The 17427-nt window shown below is 41.0% G+C and overlaps 1 protein-coding gene across 5 annotated transcripts in view; it reads right to left on the reverse strand.

The window, feature by feature from the left end:
- ATRNL1 (attractin like 1) overlaps positions 1-17427 on the reverse strand; it is a 1010697-nt gene that overhangs the window by 603013 nt on the left and 390257 nt on the right. For all 5 annotated transcript variants that reach the window (XM_050958929.1, XM_050958927.1, XM_050958928.1 and 2 more), the window contains one exon: positions 15199-15292. In XM_050958929.1, coding sequence (XP_050814886.1) covers positions 15199-15292 — 94 coding nt within the window. The remainder of the gene's footprint in view (positions 1-15198; positions 15293-17427) is intronic.

The raw sequence follows: 17427 nt of genomic DNA on the forward strand, positions 1-17427 counted from the left end.
ACCATTAATAATAATCTGATTAAAAAATATTAATAATCTAATGAATCAATTTTTTAATTCAATTGTAAAAGCAGCAAAGAGTCCTGTGGCTATAAGGTGCCACAGGACTCTTTGCTGCTTTTACAGATCCAGACTAACACGGCTACCCCTCTGATACTTAATTCAACTGGATACTGCACCACAAATACTACACTTGCTAACCCAAGTCCACTGGAGATAATAAGATGTTAAAATTGCTTTGAGAGGATGGGTTTCTCAAAAACATAAGTATTCTGCAAATTATTTTAGTGTTTGCATTTCAGGATGCCAAAAATAATCATATCTTGCAATGAAGTCCTTGCTTGGGAAAAATGCCCATAAAAATGCTATTAGCAACATAAATTTTCTGGAAGATGCTCACCTTGAAAATACTTTGTCTGCCATAAAGTTATTTTAAGAGTGTTTGTTATTAAATAATTGAAAGAATTCTCCTTAAATGCTCTCCTTCAAACAAGGGAATACAGCCTCCCTCCACACTGTCCCACAGTTAACTGTCCGAGTTGACTTCAGCAGCAGTAATCAGCATTAGTTACAGCAATACAGAGGACTACATAAAATAGCATACAAATAATTTTAAAATGTTAATATTACAGCAGTATACGGTGCTAATATTTTCACAAGGGACTCTCAAAAATATCCCTCTTTGCCTGTGATAAACCTGTGTTCAATATACAGGCTGTGTGTTCTTGCAGACAGAAAGGTGAGTAGCTGGGGAAACTATTTTCAATTTCCATTTAAAACAAAAAGGGCATTGCCTTCAATTTAACCAAAGAAACAGGTAGCACTACGAAAAAGCAAACAATGTGCATTTTGCTAGAAATGTTCATTTTTTGTTCCAGAAAAATATATTGAGTATATTAGTAGTACAGCATAAAGTTCTAGCTTGTATAATTTGAAGGGGGTTTGGGGACTGATGATAACATGGGGATCTCAGCACAGATATTCAAAAGGCTACAAAAATTGTTCTTCAGGGGTATTTTTAGGAGAAGCAGGCATAAGCTATTATTGGGAAAGATGACTGAGCAGAATCCAAAGGGAGGGGGTGTCTCCATCAAAGACAGGAAGATCACTCCAGCCTTCTCTGACAAATATTTAACAAAGAACTCCCAGATGTCCCTGAGAGCCTCCTGCAGCACATTGCTGTGTGGATTTGGTCCTTTAAGCTGACTCTATTTTTGTGAACTCACTATATCAAGGGTATCATCAGATTCCAAGGCTGAATGTTTGAAAAAGTGTGTTTGAATGTACAGAGCACAAGCAGAAAGTCATAGTCTAGCCTCGGAACTCTAGTGTGTTTGGTTTTGGTTTTGCTTGGTTGCTTTTTTTGCAGTGCATAAGTGGTTGAGCATATATTAATGTAAAGTTATTTTAATTACTATAAATGCATATTTGCTATAACTTTAAAGGGAAATGTGTACAGCTCTGCATATATTTTCTCAACATTCCTGAGCAACCGCACATTCAGAGAAAAATACATCTAAATATATTCAAAGATTTTATAAAAAGTCATCAAAGCAAAAAAATACAGCAAATGAGAAATACCATAGACACCCAAAAGAGCTAAATCACTAGCTAAATCACTCCATATCCAATCACTGAAACACACTTATGCTTGATCACTTTAGGTTGCCCTCTAATTGTTCTGTACCAGCCAAGAATATTTGGGATGGTAGCATGCAACATATTAATTATCTTGAAAACTTGCCAAGGACACTGTTTAAAATATGCAGCTCTTTGAACAATTCCCTAATTTGATCATGAGTTCATCACAGCCAAAGATGTGCCTTTCTATGCATCAGAGGGGTAGCCGTGTTAGTCTGGATCTGTAAAAGCAGCAAAGAATCCTGTGGCACCTTATAGACTAACAGACGTTTTGGAGCATGAGCTTTCGTGGGTGCATGCATCTGAGGAAGTGGGTATTCACCCACGAAAGCTCATGCTCCAAAACGTCTGTTAGTCTATAAGGTGCCACAGGGTTCTTTGCTGCTTTCTATGCATGTGGACACTGGCTTTAACAGTGTGAGCACTACTCGAAAAAATAAAAAACAAACACCACTATATATGGTAACAACAGGTGTTTATAATATAATTCCAGTTACTATGCATAGAAATATTGATGACATAGATTGACAGATACATAAGATGTGATAGGACAGTCTTGCCCCAATATGGTATTCCAAAATATATTAAAAAATGAAATAATGCTGGCATCAAAAAATTAGGGGGTTACTAACCTACCTTTAGAACTATTTGAAACTGAAAAATCCATACGAATCTAATAAAAAGAAAAATGGGATCACTACATTTTATGTGCTTAGAACTGCGCTCAGACACAGTGGACAGTATCCGCAGAGGAAGCCAGCTGCAGCAGATCACTGGAGCAGTGGGAATAGCAGGGGACCTACTGGAACTTCCACCAGTGGATTAAGCGTCCTAATTTACTAGCGTATATAGAGCAGGGGATCAGGCATAATATGAAGCTCTGCTACACACACCCTTCCATACTGCTCCAACCTGAGAAAAATGCAAAAGATAAAACACAGACCCAAATGGACTCCTTAACTCTAAGCCAAAGTGGCTGGGCTTGGGAGAGTCCACAGGGATGGGGGAAGAATCTTTTTCCACACCACACAGCAGTTGAACACACACTTCACGTAGTCTAGTCCAACCCATCAACTTCCTCCATAGCCCTAGCATAGAGGTGGGCAAACTACGGTCCATGGGACCTTCCTGCCTGGCCCCTGAGCTACTGGCCCCAGAGGGTGGCCCCTCCCCTGCTGTTCCCCCTCCCCTGCAGCCTCAGCACGCTGCACTGCTGGTAAAGGGGTCGTGGGGGTCGGACAGAGGGCAAGGGAGTTCGGGGTTGGATAGGGGTTGGGAGAGTCAGAGGGCAGGGAACAGGGGAGTTGAATGGGGACAGGAGTCCCGGGGGGCAGTCAGGATGCAGGGGGGGTTGGATGGGGTGGTGGCAGTTTTGGGGGCAGTCGGGAACAGGGAGCGGAGAAGGGGGTGGATGGGGCAGGGGTCCTGGGGGGGCCATCAGGGAATGGGGGGGTTGGATGGGGCAAGAGTTCTGGGGGGGCCTCAGGGGGTGAGAAGCAGGGGGGGAGAGATAAGGGGCAGGGGCCGGGCCACGCCTGGATGTTTGGGGAGGCACAGCCTCCCCTAACCAGCCCTTCATACAATTTCCAAAACCCGATGTGGCCCTCGGGCCAAAAAGTTTGCCCACCCCTGCCCTAGCACATCCCCTCTGTGAGGCAGTAAGAGAACTACTGAGTAGCTGATGCTCTGACCCAACCCTAATCATCCTTTGCATGCTGGTAGGCTAAGGTTAACAACTTTTTAATACTGAAAAATCGAACACTCCAGCAGGAGTGTCAAAACTGCCCCTTCCCCCTGAGGACGTGCCCTTGCCCTGCCTTTTTCCTCCAAGGGTCCCTTGTAATGAGTCTCACTCATCACTGCGATGTCTCCCTTTACTAACCTGTTGCAGACATGTGTAACTGCTGGAGACCAAATTAAGTAATACTTTAAGTGAAAGCAAACTTGTATTGTGCTGTTTGTGCCATCCATTTATTGGTCAGACAGCCTTGTCTCCATTGATTTATTTCCTGCCACCACCTTGCTAAGAGTAAAAGTTACCAAGAGCTTTGTCTTCAGAAACCGCGAGTAACACCTCCCCCAGTTGGGCTTCATCAGCCATTAGGCCCTATCAGTCCCTGGCTCTCCTCCAGATACAGCCTATAAGGTCAATTGGCCTATGCGGGGTGGACCGTTCAAGCCCTATGTGGGGTAGATACTCCATCACAACTCCCAATTATTCTGTAGAGTATTTGCTTATGGCTCTTATTTCTCAAAAATAAACCACTTCTTTCCAAACAAGTCCAGGCACTTAGGTTCCTTCTCTTTAGGTGTAATTCTGCATCTCTGCTGCCTAGATCTTTTGCGTGCAGCTGTCACAACCAGTGACCCAGGACCTGGATGAGTGTACAGACATTAAAAGCAGCAAAGAATCCTGTGGCACCTTACAGACTAACAGACATTTTGGAGCATGAGCTTTCGTGGGTGAATACCCACTTCGTCGGAAGCATGCATCCGACGAAGTGGGTATTCACCCACGAAAGCTCATGCTCCAAAACGTCTGTTAGTCTATAAGGTGCCACAGGATTCTTTGCTGCTTTTACAGATCCAGACTAACACGGCTACCCCTCTGATACCTGTACAGACACTGAAAGTCTGACAAGGGCACCTGATAACATTTATCAGCCTTTTGGACATAGATGGAATTGTCTGCCATAGATGTTGTGCAGACTGCAGCAAGCTGACTTTGCTCCATTAAGAGAATCATTCTACAACGCAATACACTTGTAAAGTAAGTAATATTCTAAGCTGTCAATCTTAACAATAATCACCCCCTGAAAAATGCATTACTCCCATTTTGCTCAGCCTACTGACTTAGGAATGCTTTAAATTTCTGTACTGTGCTGAACATTCGTTTCCCCCAGGTTTATAAAACATTAATTTGTATTTTTTTTGTTTTGTTTTAAATCAATAGGAAAATGTGAAAAGTAGAAGGCATATTACACCAGAGGAAACTGAAATAAAAAAGGTTACAGTAACTCCTCACTTAAAGTTGTCCCAGTTAACATTGTTACCTTACTGATCAATTACAGAACATGCTCGTTTAAATTTGCACAATGCCCCCTTATAATGTTGTTTGGGAGCTGCCTGCTTTGTCCACTGCTTGAAGAAAGAGCAACCCATTGAAGCTAGCCACTGAGGGCTTGAAACCAAGGTGGACCAGCAGCCCTCCATTAGCTCCCCTAAGTTTCCTGTGTGGCAGCCATCCAGCAGGCTATCAATTGTCGGGCAGTCCAGCTGTCCCTACCCGCACTGCCATGTGCTGCTCCTGCTCTCTGCCTTGCAGCTGCTTCCAGGAGCCTCCTGCTTGCTGTGCAGGGGTGGGGAAAGAGGGGTGCTAATGTCAGTGTGTCCCCATCCCCTGCTCCTACCCCCATTCGTTTACCCCATCTCCACAGAGCGGGGGAGGGGGAACACGACAGAGCTCAGGATGGAGGGAGCTTGCTGGCAGCAGCTGTTGTCTCAACTTGCTGATCTAATTAAAAAGGGAGTGTACTTAGAGTGGGATCAGCATACTTAAAGGGGCAATGTGCACCTCTCTCTCTCTCACACACACACGATGTGTTTCTCTGTCTCTCTCTGCTATGCTGTCTCCTCTCCTTCCATTCATGCTGCCTTTATGTGAAGCTACATTAACAACGTGTTAACTCTTGAGGGCTCAGCTGAGTGCTACTTCATCATTTAGCACTAAGGCATTCTCTGGGAAATATCCCACCCTCTGACTTCACCACCTCAACCAACCTTTACAATCATCATTGCTGTGTACAGTATTAAATTGTTTGTTTAAAACTTATACTCTGTGTGTGTAAAAGCAGCAAAGAGTCCTGTGGCACCTTATAGACTAACAGATGTGTGTGTGTATTTTAGAGAGACAGAGAGAGTGTCTTTTGTCTGGCGAAAAAAATTTCCCTGGAACCTAACTTCCCCTATTTACACTAATTCTTATGGTGAAATTGGATTCACTTAACATCGTTTCACTTAAAGTAGCATTTTTCAGGAACGTAACTACAACGTTAAGCGAGGAGTTACTGTACTTCTGTCATTTTTGAGCTAACTTTTGACAGTGGACATTTTGCTAAAATAGGTGATGTCATTTATAGCACTGAGTGAAGAAGTTCTATCCAAGTGGTTGTATATCAATTATCATGCTGTTTAATGTTGGTTAAACATGTATCAAAAACATTTATTGTAAAGTATTTTAACAAAATATTTCATTAGTATTTTTTGGGATTCTTTTGAGGATTGCAAAGTAGCACTAAAGCAGGATGGAACTGAATTCAGGCTCTCATAGCAGGCTACCTCACTGACAGTGTCAAACACACTATCTCATGTTTAACAAGATGGCTTCTACTTGTGGGCAGTTTATAGTCTATAATAATTTTTAAAATGCAGTGTTCAGAGAGCAGTCAGAATTCATTCCTACTTAGATATATTTCTTGTATTTCAAATAATCTAAGATGAACAAACTGGATCCAGTTCCCCAAAGAGTAAGTTCCTAGTCACAAGGAGGATATAACTGAAGTTAAACAGGTTTGCCACAATTCTGAATTATTTTGGTTCTGTGGCATGTTTACAGATTGGTTTTCCATCAGTATTTTAACTACGTATTTAAAACATCAGTTATAAAACAACAGTCCTTGATATACCTCAGGCATTCTCTCAACTTCCCTGCATTTAAGTACTGGCACACAAAATTGTCTAACTACTTTCATTTGCTCCCTTACCACCATTTTTTTCCCTTTATGAGAATGCTGCTTTCTCGAAATAGCATAAAACATTTTAAACTCCAGTTCACTTTCATTAAAGAATGGATCTTCTGTTTTCCACATAAAATGTAAATTTTAGGATTTGAAATGCCTTTTACATTGCTAAAGAATTCTGTTACTTCACATTTACAAAGTGCCTTTCATGCCAAAGAATCCCAAAAGGCTTTGCGAACTTTACAAATTATATACTCTCTACAGTAGAAAGAAGAAAGGATGAGAAGTTCACAGAAAGAGAGAATACTACAATGGTTAGAACAGGGGTGAACAAACTTTTTGGGCCGGACCACATCTGGGTGGGGAAATTGTACGTAGGGCCGGGGCAGGGGGTTGGAGTGCATGAAGAAGTGCAGGGTGTGGGAGGGGGTGCAGTGTGCAGGAAGGGACTCAGGGCAAGGGATTGGGCAGAGGAGGGGTGCAGGTGTATGAGAGGGCTCAGGGAAGGGGGTTGGGGTGGAGGAAGGGTGCAGCAGGGGGTTGGGATGCATAGGGGTGCAGGGTGTAGCAGGGGGCTCAGGGCAGGGAGTTGGCGTACGTTAGGGGTGCAAGGTGCTGGCAGGGGGGCTGAGGGCAGGGAGTTGGAGGGCAGGGTGCAGAAGGGCTTCGGGCTCTGGAGTGGCGACGGCGCACACCAGGGCCAGAGCAGGCTCTCTGCCTGCCTGCCCTGTCCCCGGACCCGTGCCGTTCCAGGAAGTGCTGCGGCTCCTGGGGGAGGGGGTGCAGAGGGCTCTGTGTGTGCTGCCCTTGCTACGCCTCCAGGTACCTCCCCCGAAGCTCCCATTGGCCATGGTTCCATTTCCGGCCAATGGGAGCTGTGGGGGGCGATGCCTGCAGACAAAAGCAACACATGGAGCCCTCTGCCCCCTCCCTGGGGCCGCAGAGGTGTGGTACCGGCCACTTCTGGAGAGTGGCGCAGGGCCTGAGGTGCCACGGAGGAAGGAGGGCAGTACCGCAGGCCAGATCCAAAGCCCTAAGGGGCCTGATCCAGCCTGCGGGCCATAGTTTTCCCACCCCTGGGTTAGAGGTACATTAAACAGTATCATGTGTAGTGTTGTAGTCATGTTGGTCCCAGGATTTAAGATAAGGTGCGTGAAATAATGTCTTTTATTAGATCAACTTCTGTTGGTGAGAGACAATCTTTCAAAGCTTATACAGAGCTCTTCTTTAGGTCTGGAAAATATACTGAGTGTCACAGTTAAATACAAGGTGGAACAGATTGCTTACATAAGTCATTAACACACATTTCAAGGGACCATTCAAGGTGTGGCCCATTAACCTTTCAAGATCCAGGGTCCTACACATGCCTATCACAACACGTGTACCTCATTCAGTGCACTAAATGCTCCAACAATAACTATGCGGGTGAAATGAGTCAGTCACTACGCTCTCGATTGAACTCACCCAGTAAAAAAGGATAAAAGACAAAAACACAATATTACCTGTGGGTTAACATTTTTCACAAAGTGATCACTCTATATCTGACCTTCCATTCCTCATCCTCAAAGGAAACTTGCAGAATACCTTCAAAAGACAAGCCTAGGACCTTAAACTCATAACTTTGCTAGACACTAAAAACCATGGACCGAATAGAGACACTAGATTTATGGCTTATTACAACAATCTAAATATCCCCTCCCCCCGCTCCCTGCAATGACTGGAGAGATGTTAACGGGCCATTTTGACTTGCATGGTCCCTTGAAACGTCTGTTAACTACTTACGGTAAGCAATCTGTTCCGCCTTGTATTTAGCTGTGACTCTGGATATGCCTACACTGCAATTAAAAACCTATGGCTGGCCTGTGCCAGCTGACTCAAGCTTGCAGGACTAGGGCTAAGGGGTTGTTTAACAGTGGTGTAGACATTTGAGATCAGACTGGGACCTGGGTTCTAGGACACTGAAAGGTGTTTACACACATTAAATATTTCTCCTGTCATACTGTTTAAATATGAATATATAGTACTATAGTAAATGAAACAGTGAAGTCACACTATTGTGGCTCTTCTGGGTAATGCTGACTTCTAATTTGGCTTCTGAACCACTGAAGTCTAAGTATCACTCGTTTAGAAAATAAAGAACTTGTTTTTTTAAGTGTTCCTCTCACCTCCATCGTTAGCTGGAAATCTCCATTTTAGCTAGCTTATAGAGCAAAATCAATGGCCATCTCAGAGGACAGCGAGTTTTCGATTAACAAAGAAAGTCCCAGGACTGTGCTAAGAAAGAAGAGGGAAAGAATAGGAAGCAGTTGCCTTATGTCAAATCATCAACAACAGAACTCAATACCCTCTCTACAGCAAAGTAACAAAAAAGGAAAGTCTTAAGAGGAAAAAAACCAAAAAGATACTGTTCTTTGGTATACAAAATAATACTCTATATTACATTTATTAATTTACATTCATTTCAGAATTACACCGATCACCATAGTAACTAGTATTAAATTGTTTCTATCCTCTACCAGGAAACAGAAAAAGCTCCTTGACTAGAAGAAGCTGTTTTATTAAATTATGCATTTCTCAGATTCCTTTATTCTTCTCTTTCATAGAGGAATTTCCTATTAAAGTGGTTTTCTTAGATGACTGCTATTTCCTGTTACCACAACTCTGACAGGAGACACAGAAAGACATATTTACTCAGGCATAAGTGGACGAAGCTATAGTAAAGTCAATGAATTGGTGAATTTGGCATAGAGTCTCAATTAAAATTTTGTCCTGTCTTTACCTGTTATTTAGAGGGGTTAACCCACAAGTTTTTGCAGGATATTTTTTAATCTTTGAAGGGATCTTTGAGGTCTTATTACTATTTAAGATCAGGAACACAGCAGAATGCTATCTACTGTCTACTTAAGTTTATATACTGATTCATGTATTATTTAAATAGCCTTTTTAAAGTTGTACTATATTGATCATTTGTATTTTTATATCTAAGTCACTTCTCTATAAATACAACAACAATGCTTGTCTCTATGGAACTAATATGACAGCACACAAATGAATTGCTTGGATATTTAATGGCTTTTAAATGGTTAATAATGTATTTCTTTACATAAAAACCATGTCCGTTCTGTTATATCACCCCTACTACAATTATATACACATAGCTACATTAAAGAAACACTGAAGTTGCAAAGTCTTGCATTCAAAAATGCAGATATGCCAGAATTAAGACTGCCTGTCCATCACCAGCCTTGTTCCATTTCCTCACCTCAGCTTTTTCTCGCTGCTCCCTACTTCTAGGCCCAGATCCTCACACCTCAGTATTCCTGTCAAACTGAATTCTTCCTCCTCCTTCTGCTTGCCTAATTTGCCTGTGCACAAGAGGGAGGAGGAGGAGAGAGAGAGAGTCTTCCTGGTCCCAGTTCTTGTGCTCAGCAACACAGCAGCTTCTGACAGCTGACAGAAGCAATGGCAGGGAAAGTTCTGCTCACAGCCCTTTTTGGAAGGACGGCTCAGGTTTTTTTGCTGCACCAAGCTGCGAAGGGGGGTGGGGGAGGGGAGTCATGATCAGTGGCAATTGGGCAGCAGCTCAACCACGCCGCTTCATTCCTCAGCAGCAATTTGGCGGCGGGTCTTTTGCTCCGAGAGGGACTGAGGGACTTGCCGCTGAAGACCCGGACGTGCCCCTTGCCATCGGCCACCCAAAGCACCTGCTTTGTTCGCTGGTGCCTGGAGTCAGCCTTGCCCTTCAGTCTCGGGATGGAGCACACCCATAGAGTCAGGGCCAGCGCAACCCATTAGGCGATCTAGGCGGTCGCCTAGGGCGCTAACATTTGGGGGGGGTGACCGCGGTGGCCAGGCCTTCCGCTGCCTCTGTTGGGGGTGGCATTTCGGAGGCAGGACCTTCCGCCACCTAGGGCAGCAAAAAAGCAGGTGGTGCTCCTGCAATCTAGTTATACTGTTCAGAGGAATTAGCCACCAGACTCGACTAAGTCTCTACTGTGCACATGTGAACTGAGATTTTCAGAGGCTCATAATTCGGTCAAAATGAGGCCAATTTTCAAGTCTTGGCAGAAGGCACTTCTCTGACACCACAGCAACCCCACTGCCAAATTTCAAGTTTTGGCTCCAAGCATGGAGGCACCAAAGCTTCATGGCGGCAAACCAAACTATTGGCACAGTTAAACAACTAAAACCAAGGTCTTATAGTGGAAAATGTGGGGCAACATTAACTGTAGGCATCACTGCTTGTGCTCTTATAATGTCTTCTCTTAGGGTATGGCTACACTTGCAACTTCAAAGTGCTGCTGCGGGAGCGCTCCCGCGGCAGCGCTTTGAAGTGCGAGTGTGGTCCACATCACCATGGAGATTAGCTGGGGCACTGTTTACACTGGTGCTTTACAGCGCTGTAACTTGCTGCGCTCAGGGGTGTGTTTTTACAAGCACCAGTGTAGCCAAGGCCTTAGCAACAGCAGCATTATACTTCTGAAATATGCACACGTTAACCTGTAAAATGTTTTAAAACATTATTAAGTGCAACACAATAAGCCATACTCAGTGATATTTTGGGGCAGAGGTTTGTTTCATCTGTACATGAAGGATGGTCCAGCAGAATTAGATTGTTAACTTGGGATCTGCAAGATCTGGGTTCAGTTCTCTCACAGATTTCCTACAGGACCATTGGCAAGCCACTTAGCCTCCATTCCACATCTGTAAATGGGGATATTATTGCTTTCCTGCCCCACAAAGTAAAAATTGTGAGACACTCAGATATTGTGGTAATGGAAGACATATAAGTACTTCAGAGAGATTATTTCCTTGTTTTGGTTTTGTAATGCTAAGATAAGCCATGCCAGCTCAGTGTGGTATTCTGTTCCCTGCTAGTGGTAGTTAGCCAGCTAGAAACTGAAGAGCCTGCTACAGCCTTGGCTAAGAGCTGGGTCTTTTAGCTCAGGCTGCATAGGGTCATGAATTAATATCTCTCTCTCCTGACTTGTGAATAGCACATTACATTATTGAAACAAAGGACATTTTTATTTTTTTAAAGAAGACCAAACTACATTAAGTTTATTTTTCTCTACAGATTGCTATAGTCTCTCATTTTAAATTAACTAGTTTTGTACAGTCACTCTGATTTCCTAAAACCCTCGTTCCTAGAGGATGGTGTTCACTGCACATCACCTATACTTATGGGATGGGAGAGAGGAATAACAAAGCCCTGAAGCTATGGCTTTCTAAATCTAACTGTCACACTAGAGTTAGAAATTTCCATGAAAATCCCCTTGCTACTGAAACTTCACCATGGCCTACCCAACAAGTGGAAAAAAAATAATTTATATCCAGAGCTAAACTGTTTCTTTGATTTTTACTGTATTCAAGGAAACATGACTTTGTACATTTTTTGTAAATGACTGCATCAAAGTAATACCTGGCTTCATCATCAATTTCTCCTCTAACTGAAACAACCAGAAGGATCCAGAAAATTGGCTAAGCACTCAGGTCAAAATTGGGTAACAATATATTAAACACTGCATCTAAAATGGAACCTTGAGGCAATTCCACTCTTGACTTTTAGCTATGATGAAAACAGACCATGTATTCCTATTCTTTATTTTCTGTCTCTCAGCCTGAGTTTCTGCAGTAAGCCAAACAAAACCAGGAGTACTGTTGAAGCATTATAGCTATCAGCACATTTTTTGCATGGGAACATGAACAACAATACAGACACGTGATCCTCCTGCACCAGCTTCTTTGATGCTTTTCTCTGCTCCTAAGGCAAGACCTCAAAGCTAGATTCAAGGCATTACATATGGAGTGTTAGTATCTTCACATTAGTAGCTGGTAGATTGTGCCCATATATGCAGGGAACCCAAAGAATATGCCGTGTAGCACAGAAAATCCAGTCTCCCAACCATTCTCTATCAGTGGAAGTGGAATGTGTTGTTTTCACATGTTCTCCTGTTCAAACCTACTGAAGCTGCCAGGGGATTTGGGGTTGGATACTGCTCAAAGTAACTGTAACACTCAAAAGAAACAGGATTCTTCTTTACCTGCCCTCCTGGGGACTGCTATGAGGATGCCTTTGGCAAGACATCTAATAAGTCTTTGGCTGATGGGAAGAGCTATCAACTATGAATATCACTGAATGACGATATGCTATCCTATCTATACTATTAACACTAAACTTCAAAACAAAAATTATAACAATATAGAGCTAACAAAACCTACTAGAGTTAGGAAATCAATGGACACAGCATTGCTTTCTCTGATAGTGATGAGAGAACTCAGGTGGCTGGGGTAGCACATCCCAAAACTAACATGTATTTGAAGAAGGTTCCACAAGTTCATTGACAGAGAGTACTATCCCAACAATGGAAATGCACATAGGTCACTGAAGAAGAATGACAGCTTAAAATGCAGAAGTGGTATAGAAAATATCTTAATGTAGCATGTTAAGTACCTTGAGTCTTAGCATCAGGAAGGTGTACATTCTACTAGCATATCTTTTGGATAATTACTAGGTCAGTAGTCATTAGAAACTCTAATATCATTGGTGATAAATGCATGATATACAGGGTGAACCTCTCTAGTCCAACATGATTTTATTTCATGTTTTTCATGCTTTATCCACTTATTTCCTTGTGCCAATACAGTAAAATTGTGTAACAACACTAACACTTTGTTACGAAGAGATCCGGTAAGCCTTGGCTAGGCAGCATTGCAAGCGTTGTTCCATTTATTCGCCTCAGCGAGATAAAAATAAAAAGAGACCTACTTGCTACAATATTGACCTCTTGTGGTTCGGCAAATTCTCTGGTTCAGCACTGATCAGGTCCCAAGTCGCCAGACTAGAGAGGTTCAACCTGTATTACATATCAGTTTGAAACTTGTTAGTCTATGTGATTCTCATGCTCCGATTACTGTGACCTTGTCCAATCTCACACAACTTCCTTCTTCTTTCTTCTCTTCTCTTAACCTAGGCTGTAAGTGCTTCAAGACAGAAACACTCGCCTGCTCCATATTTTACAGCTTCTAGCACAATCAGGCACCAATCTTGACTGTGGCCTATGGACTCTATACTAATACTAATAAATAATTATATTTAATAACACAATATGATTGAGGTGTCTGACTACAAGAAAAAGAATTAACCACCTTTTCTTAAGTACACTCTACTTTTAGTATAAGGCTCCCTGTTTATCTATGCAGACATGTATAACGCACTCACTGTTGGATCATTTCCTGGAGTAAAATTTTAGTATCACCGCAGTCCATGTAAAGACTGGCTTCCAGTGAAACAAGCTGATCACAATTTCTTCCAGCTCAGATAGAGGAAGGTTTATTTTTACCTCCCCTAAGCAAATGTGGATCACAGAGTCTTCACTGTGAAAATCTGCCGGATACTGACACAGTAACTCCAATGACCAAGTGAAGGACTTTTAATTGGTTACATGCAGTCACCAATTTTATCTAGCATGTTTCCCAGGTAAACTGTATTCACAATATAATCCTGCAGAAAAACATGCTGTCCCATAACCTTTGACGTGTACTACTTGGAAGCCATAAGAACAACTAACTTCTGCAGACAAGATGGTTATGAACAGCTGTGTCTACATATTATGGCAAGTGGCATGCTATAAACAGCTAAAATATACAGATTAGGTAGTTTAAAAAAAGTAAAATAAGGGATTTGTACCAAATGTACTAACCAGAAATTTTGGAAGTATAATAAAGAGAAAAAGTTCAGTATAATTCATTAATACTTAAAAAAAAAACAGCATCACTTTATAACTCCCCTTGCACTCAGTTCCTAAAACTGGTGTTAAAATAAAGCAATAAAGAAAATGTGAAAAATAGCACATTTTCTTCAGTTTTCACAAAAATAGAGGAAGACAATTATAATTCCATAACAGTTTCTATTTACCCTTTAGCATTTCTGTTTTCTGCAAGGAAAACAACTGCAAATTACCATTGGGACAAGATGCTAATTTCCTGAAAATTAAAACTGGGAAAAGAATGAATCTGGAATAAATCTGACCTGGTTAGAAATTAGGCATCATTTATTTTTAATATTCCTTTCAAAAAAGCTCTAGAACTCAAAATATTTGAAAACTAAGAAACACATGAATTGAAAGAGAGACTGGGTATGACCTTTTTGAGTAAAGGAGAATCTGAGTCATGCTGCAGAAAAAACTACTTAGTATAATTTTTATTTTATTTCAGCAAGCACGGTGGACCAGTCAGAGTTGCAAGTCTTTAAATGTTAAAAACCCATTCAACAATGAGATAGATATCCAACTGATTTCCAGTATAAAAACTAGAATGCTAAATGCACTTTCCAAAGCTAAAGGCCTATGCACTCCTTTTGTTCAATATTTAATTATGTGGATGAAATGTCTGAAGAATTGTCCACCTTAAAATGTTTTTGAAACTCTAAAAATCTAATTACTATAGTTTCTGACCTAAAGATATGCGACAAACGTACCTAATATAGCTCCTAGCACCACAGATATTTTGGACTTTGAATCCAATTGCACATAAAACAGCATAAGGCTACTGATAATTCTCCAGCCATCTCCTTTTATAGGATACTATAAAAGCTACAGTGGCTGTATAATGTTATTAATATTTATGAAGTTATTCTTTAAAAAGGTAAACTAACTTTGCCTTTTTCTAAAGAATGTAGATGTACACAGTGACCAGATTAAGCAGAGAAATCATTCAGAGATCACTTCACAGCAAAAAAGGAAATGGAAAAATACAAAATTAAGTATTCTTTAGGCATGAATTAAAATAAATTCAGGCTACAATCAATTGTACTCACAGTTGACACTGGTCTCCTTTGATTCCTTTAGTTGCACAAAAACACTTTCCTGTTTGCATGTGACAAATATTTGCATGTCCACTGCATGTGCAAGCTATAAAATCAAAGAGGAAAGAGATTTAAATGTCTATATTATACTTTATGACTAAACATACTTTTATGGATATTAATATTATACCCTAAATGCATTACAGAAGTGGTGTGGTTAAAGTATTACTATTTCCATCATGAACCCTTTTAATATCACTAATATGATTGTTTAATTTATATTCTGCAGTGCTGGGAACTCAATAGTCTGAATGTGTCTTTAGGGAGATTTTTATCTAAAGATTACTGACATAAATAGTAAAGGTTTCAGAGAAGTCAGTACAGGCTATCACTTCAATGTGACTTTGTATACAGTATGGCAAATATATTACTAAATATTAACAAAAATAATCCTTATTTATACGAAGTAAAATCCTGAACTATTGAAGACAATGGCAAAACTCCCATTGACTTGAATGGAACCAGAATTTTGTACAGTTTCTAATAAAAGACACATACAATGTAGCCATACCAGTTAAAGTTGTAAATCAGTTACATTTGACAACAAATTAGTAAATTTAAGGCTTTTAAGGCCCACTTGAACAGGGGCTAATTTGATATAATACCATTTCTATGGTCCAAAACAAGAACATTCTAGAGGCAAAACTACAAAGAGCTCTTCTGCCTTTAAATGCCATGGTACAGAGGATGTCAGAATTTCATTAAGAGGTGTGTGATAAGCCAATGTAAGGTCTAAATAGGATGTCAAAGAGCACAGCCTTAGGCAGTCTGAATCCTACCTACCCACCCTTTCTGATTGTGATTAAAGATACTGAAATATCTGCAGGTAATGGAATTGCCTCTTGGTAACCTAGTGCAGTGTGGTATAGTCCTATAGATAATGCATTAGGGTCTACAAGACAAGACAACCATATAGTGATATTCATAATATGCTTAAAACTCTCCTTGAACACACTTCAGTAATTCTGAACCTATCTAGAGATCAGAATCTGCTGTCACAGAAATTTTAATTACAACCAAAATAAAAGATTTTATGCATCGTCGTCTTCTTCATGAGCATGGATATAATACTAAATGGTGACCTACATGTAATAAAAGTTTATTTGCCACTTTACAATCCTATTATAGAAGTGCTATTTTTCTTCTTGGCGGAAGGAGGGAGTTTTTATCGTCTTATTCTGTAGATAAGGAACAACACAGAAAACTCGTTCCTGTGACAGTGCCCTACAACACATACCTAGAACCATATGTTCCCGTTAAACAAACACACAAAAGAAAAGTATGAATGTATTAGACAACTGGATCTCAAACTATGACATATAAAATGTACTTTACATAATATACACTTCATACAACATAAATGTCCATGTGTTTGAAGGATAGCACATCTGATATTTCAAAGAAGCCTTTGTCAATGGTTTACCCCATCATCTCCAGTTAGCAGACCATCTAAATTCAGCTTGAGGTAGGATGAGATGAACATGGCTGAAATAGCTGAGCTCCATTTTAAAAGTAGGTAATAGGAGAGCCCAAAATGGCTTGACATTAGTGAAGGTGCGACTATAGTAGATGAGCTTTAATAAAAATGGTGCAAGCAAGGATGGAAAGAGAACAACACAGTTCAGGAGAGGGAAGAGAACATCTGTGTTCGGTACAAAGAACATAATCCACTGCTACAGTGACAAATACAGTTAAAATTAAGATGCCTTTGAAGAGTCAATTTACGATTTAAGGTCTGATCCTGCAAAACGTACACATATTTAACTGTAATAACTTTAGCAGAATTAAGCATGTACACACATTTTGCAGGATCAGGGGATTAAACACACACAGTCTTTGGCCAAATTTGACTTGGATGCTGGATTTTGGGGATCTGTCTGTACAGCTTATAAATTCTATGTGAGATTATGAAGTTGTTACTATGAAAATTGGGGTATTATGAATGCGCCTGTTTGTGTATCCATCGTAATATGGCAGGGTTGTGTCATACCTCTACCACACCATGAACAAGTGTGGACTGTTAGAACTCAATGACAGCTTATTCAGAGTTAAGCACCTTGCAGTGGGTGCGCTAAGGAGGTTGGCTGAAGCTGGTTATACCCAACCTCAGCAGCAGCAGACCATTGTCTGGAGAGTGGAAAATCCCAAATGCAGAACAAAGATACCAAGGTATTGATACTA

The sequence above is a fragment of the Gopherus flavomarginatus genome, chromosome 6, assembly GCF_025201925.1.
Source record: "Gopherus flavomarginatus isolate rGopFla2 chromosome 6, rGopFla2.mat.asm, whole genome shotgun sequence".
Lineage (NCBI taxonomy): Eukaryota > Metazoa > Chordata > Testudines > Testudinidae > Gopherus > Gopherus flavomarginatus.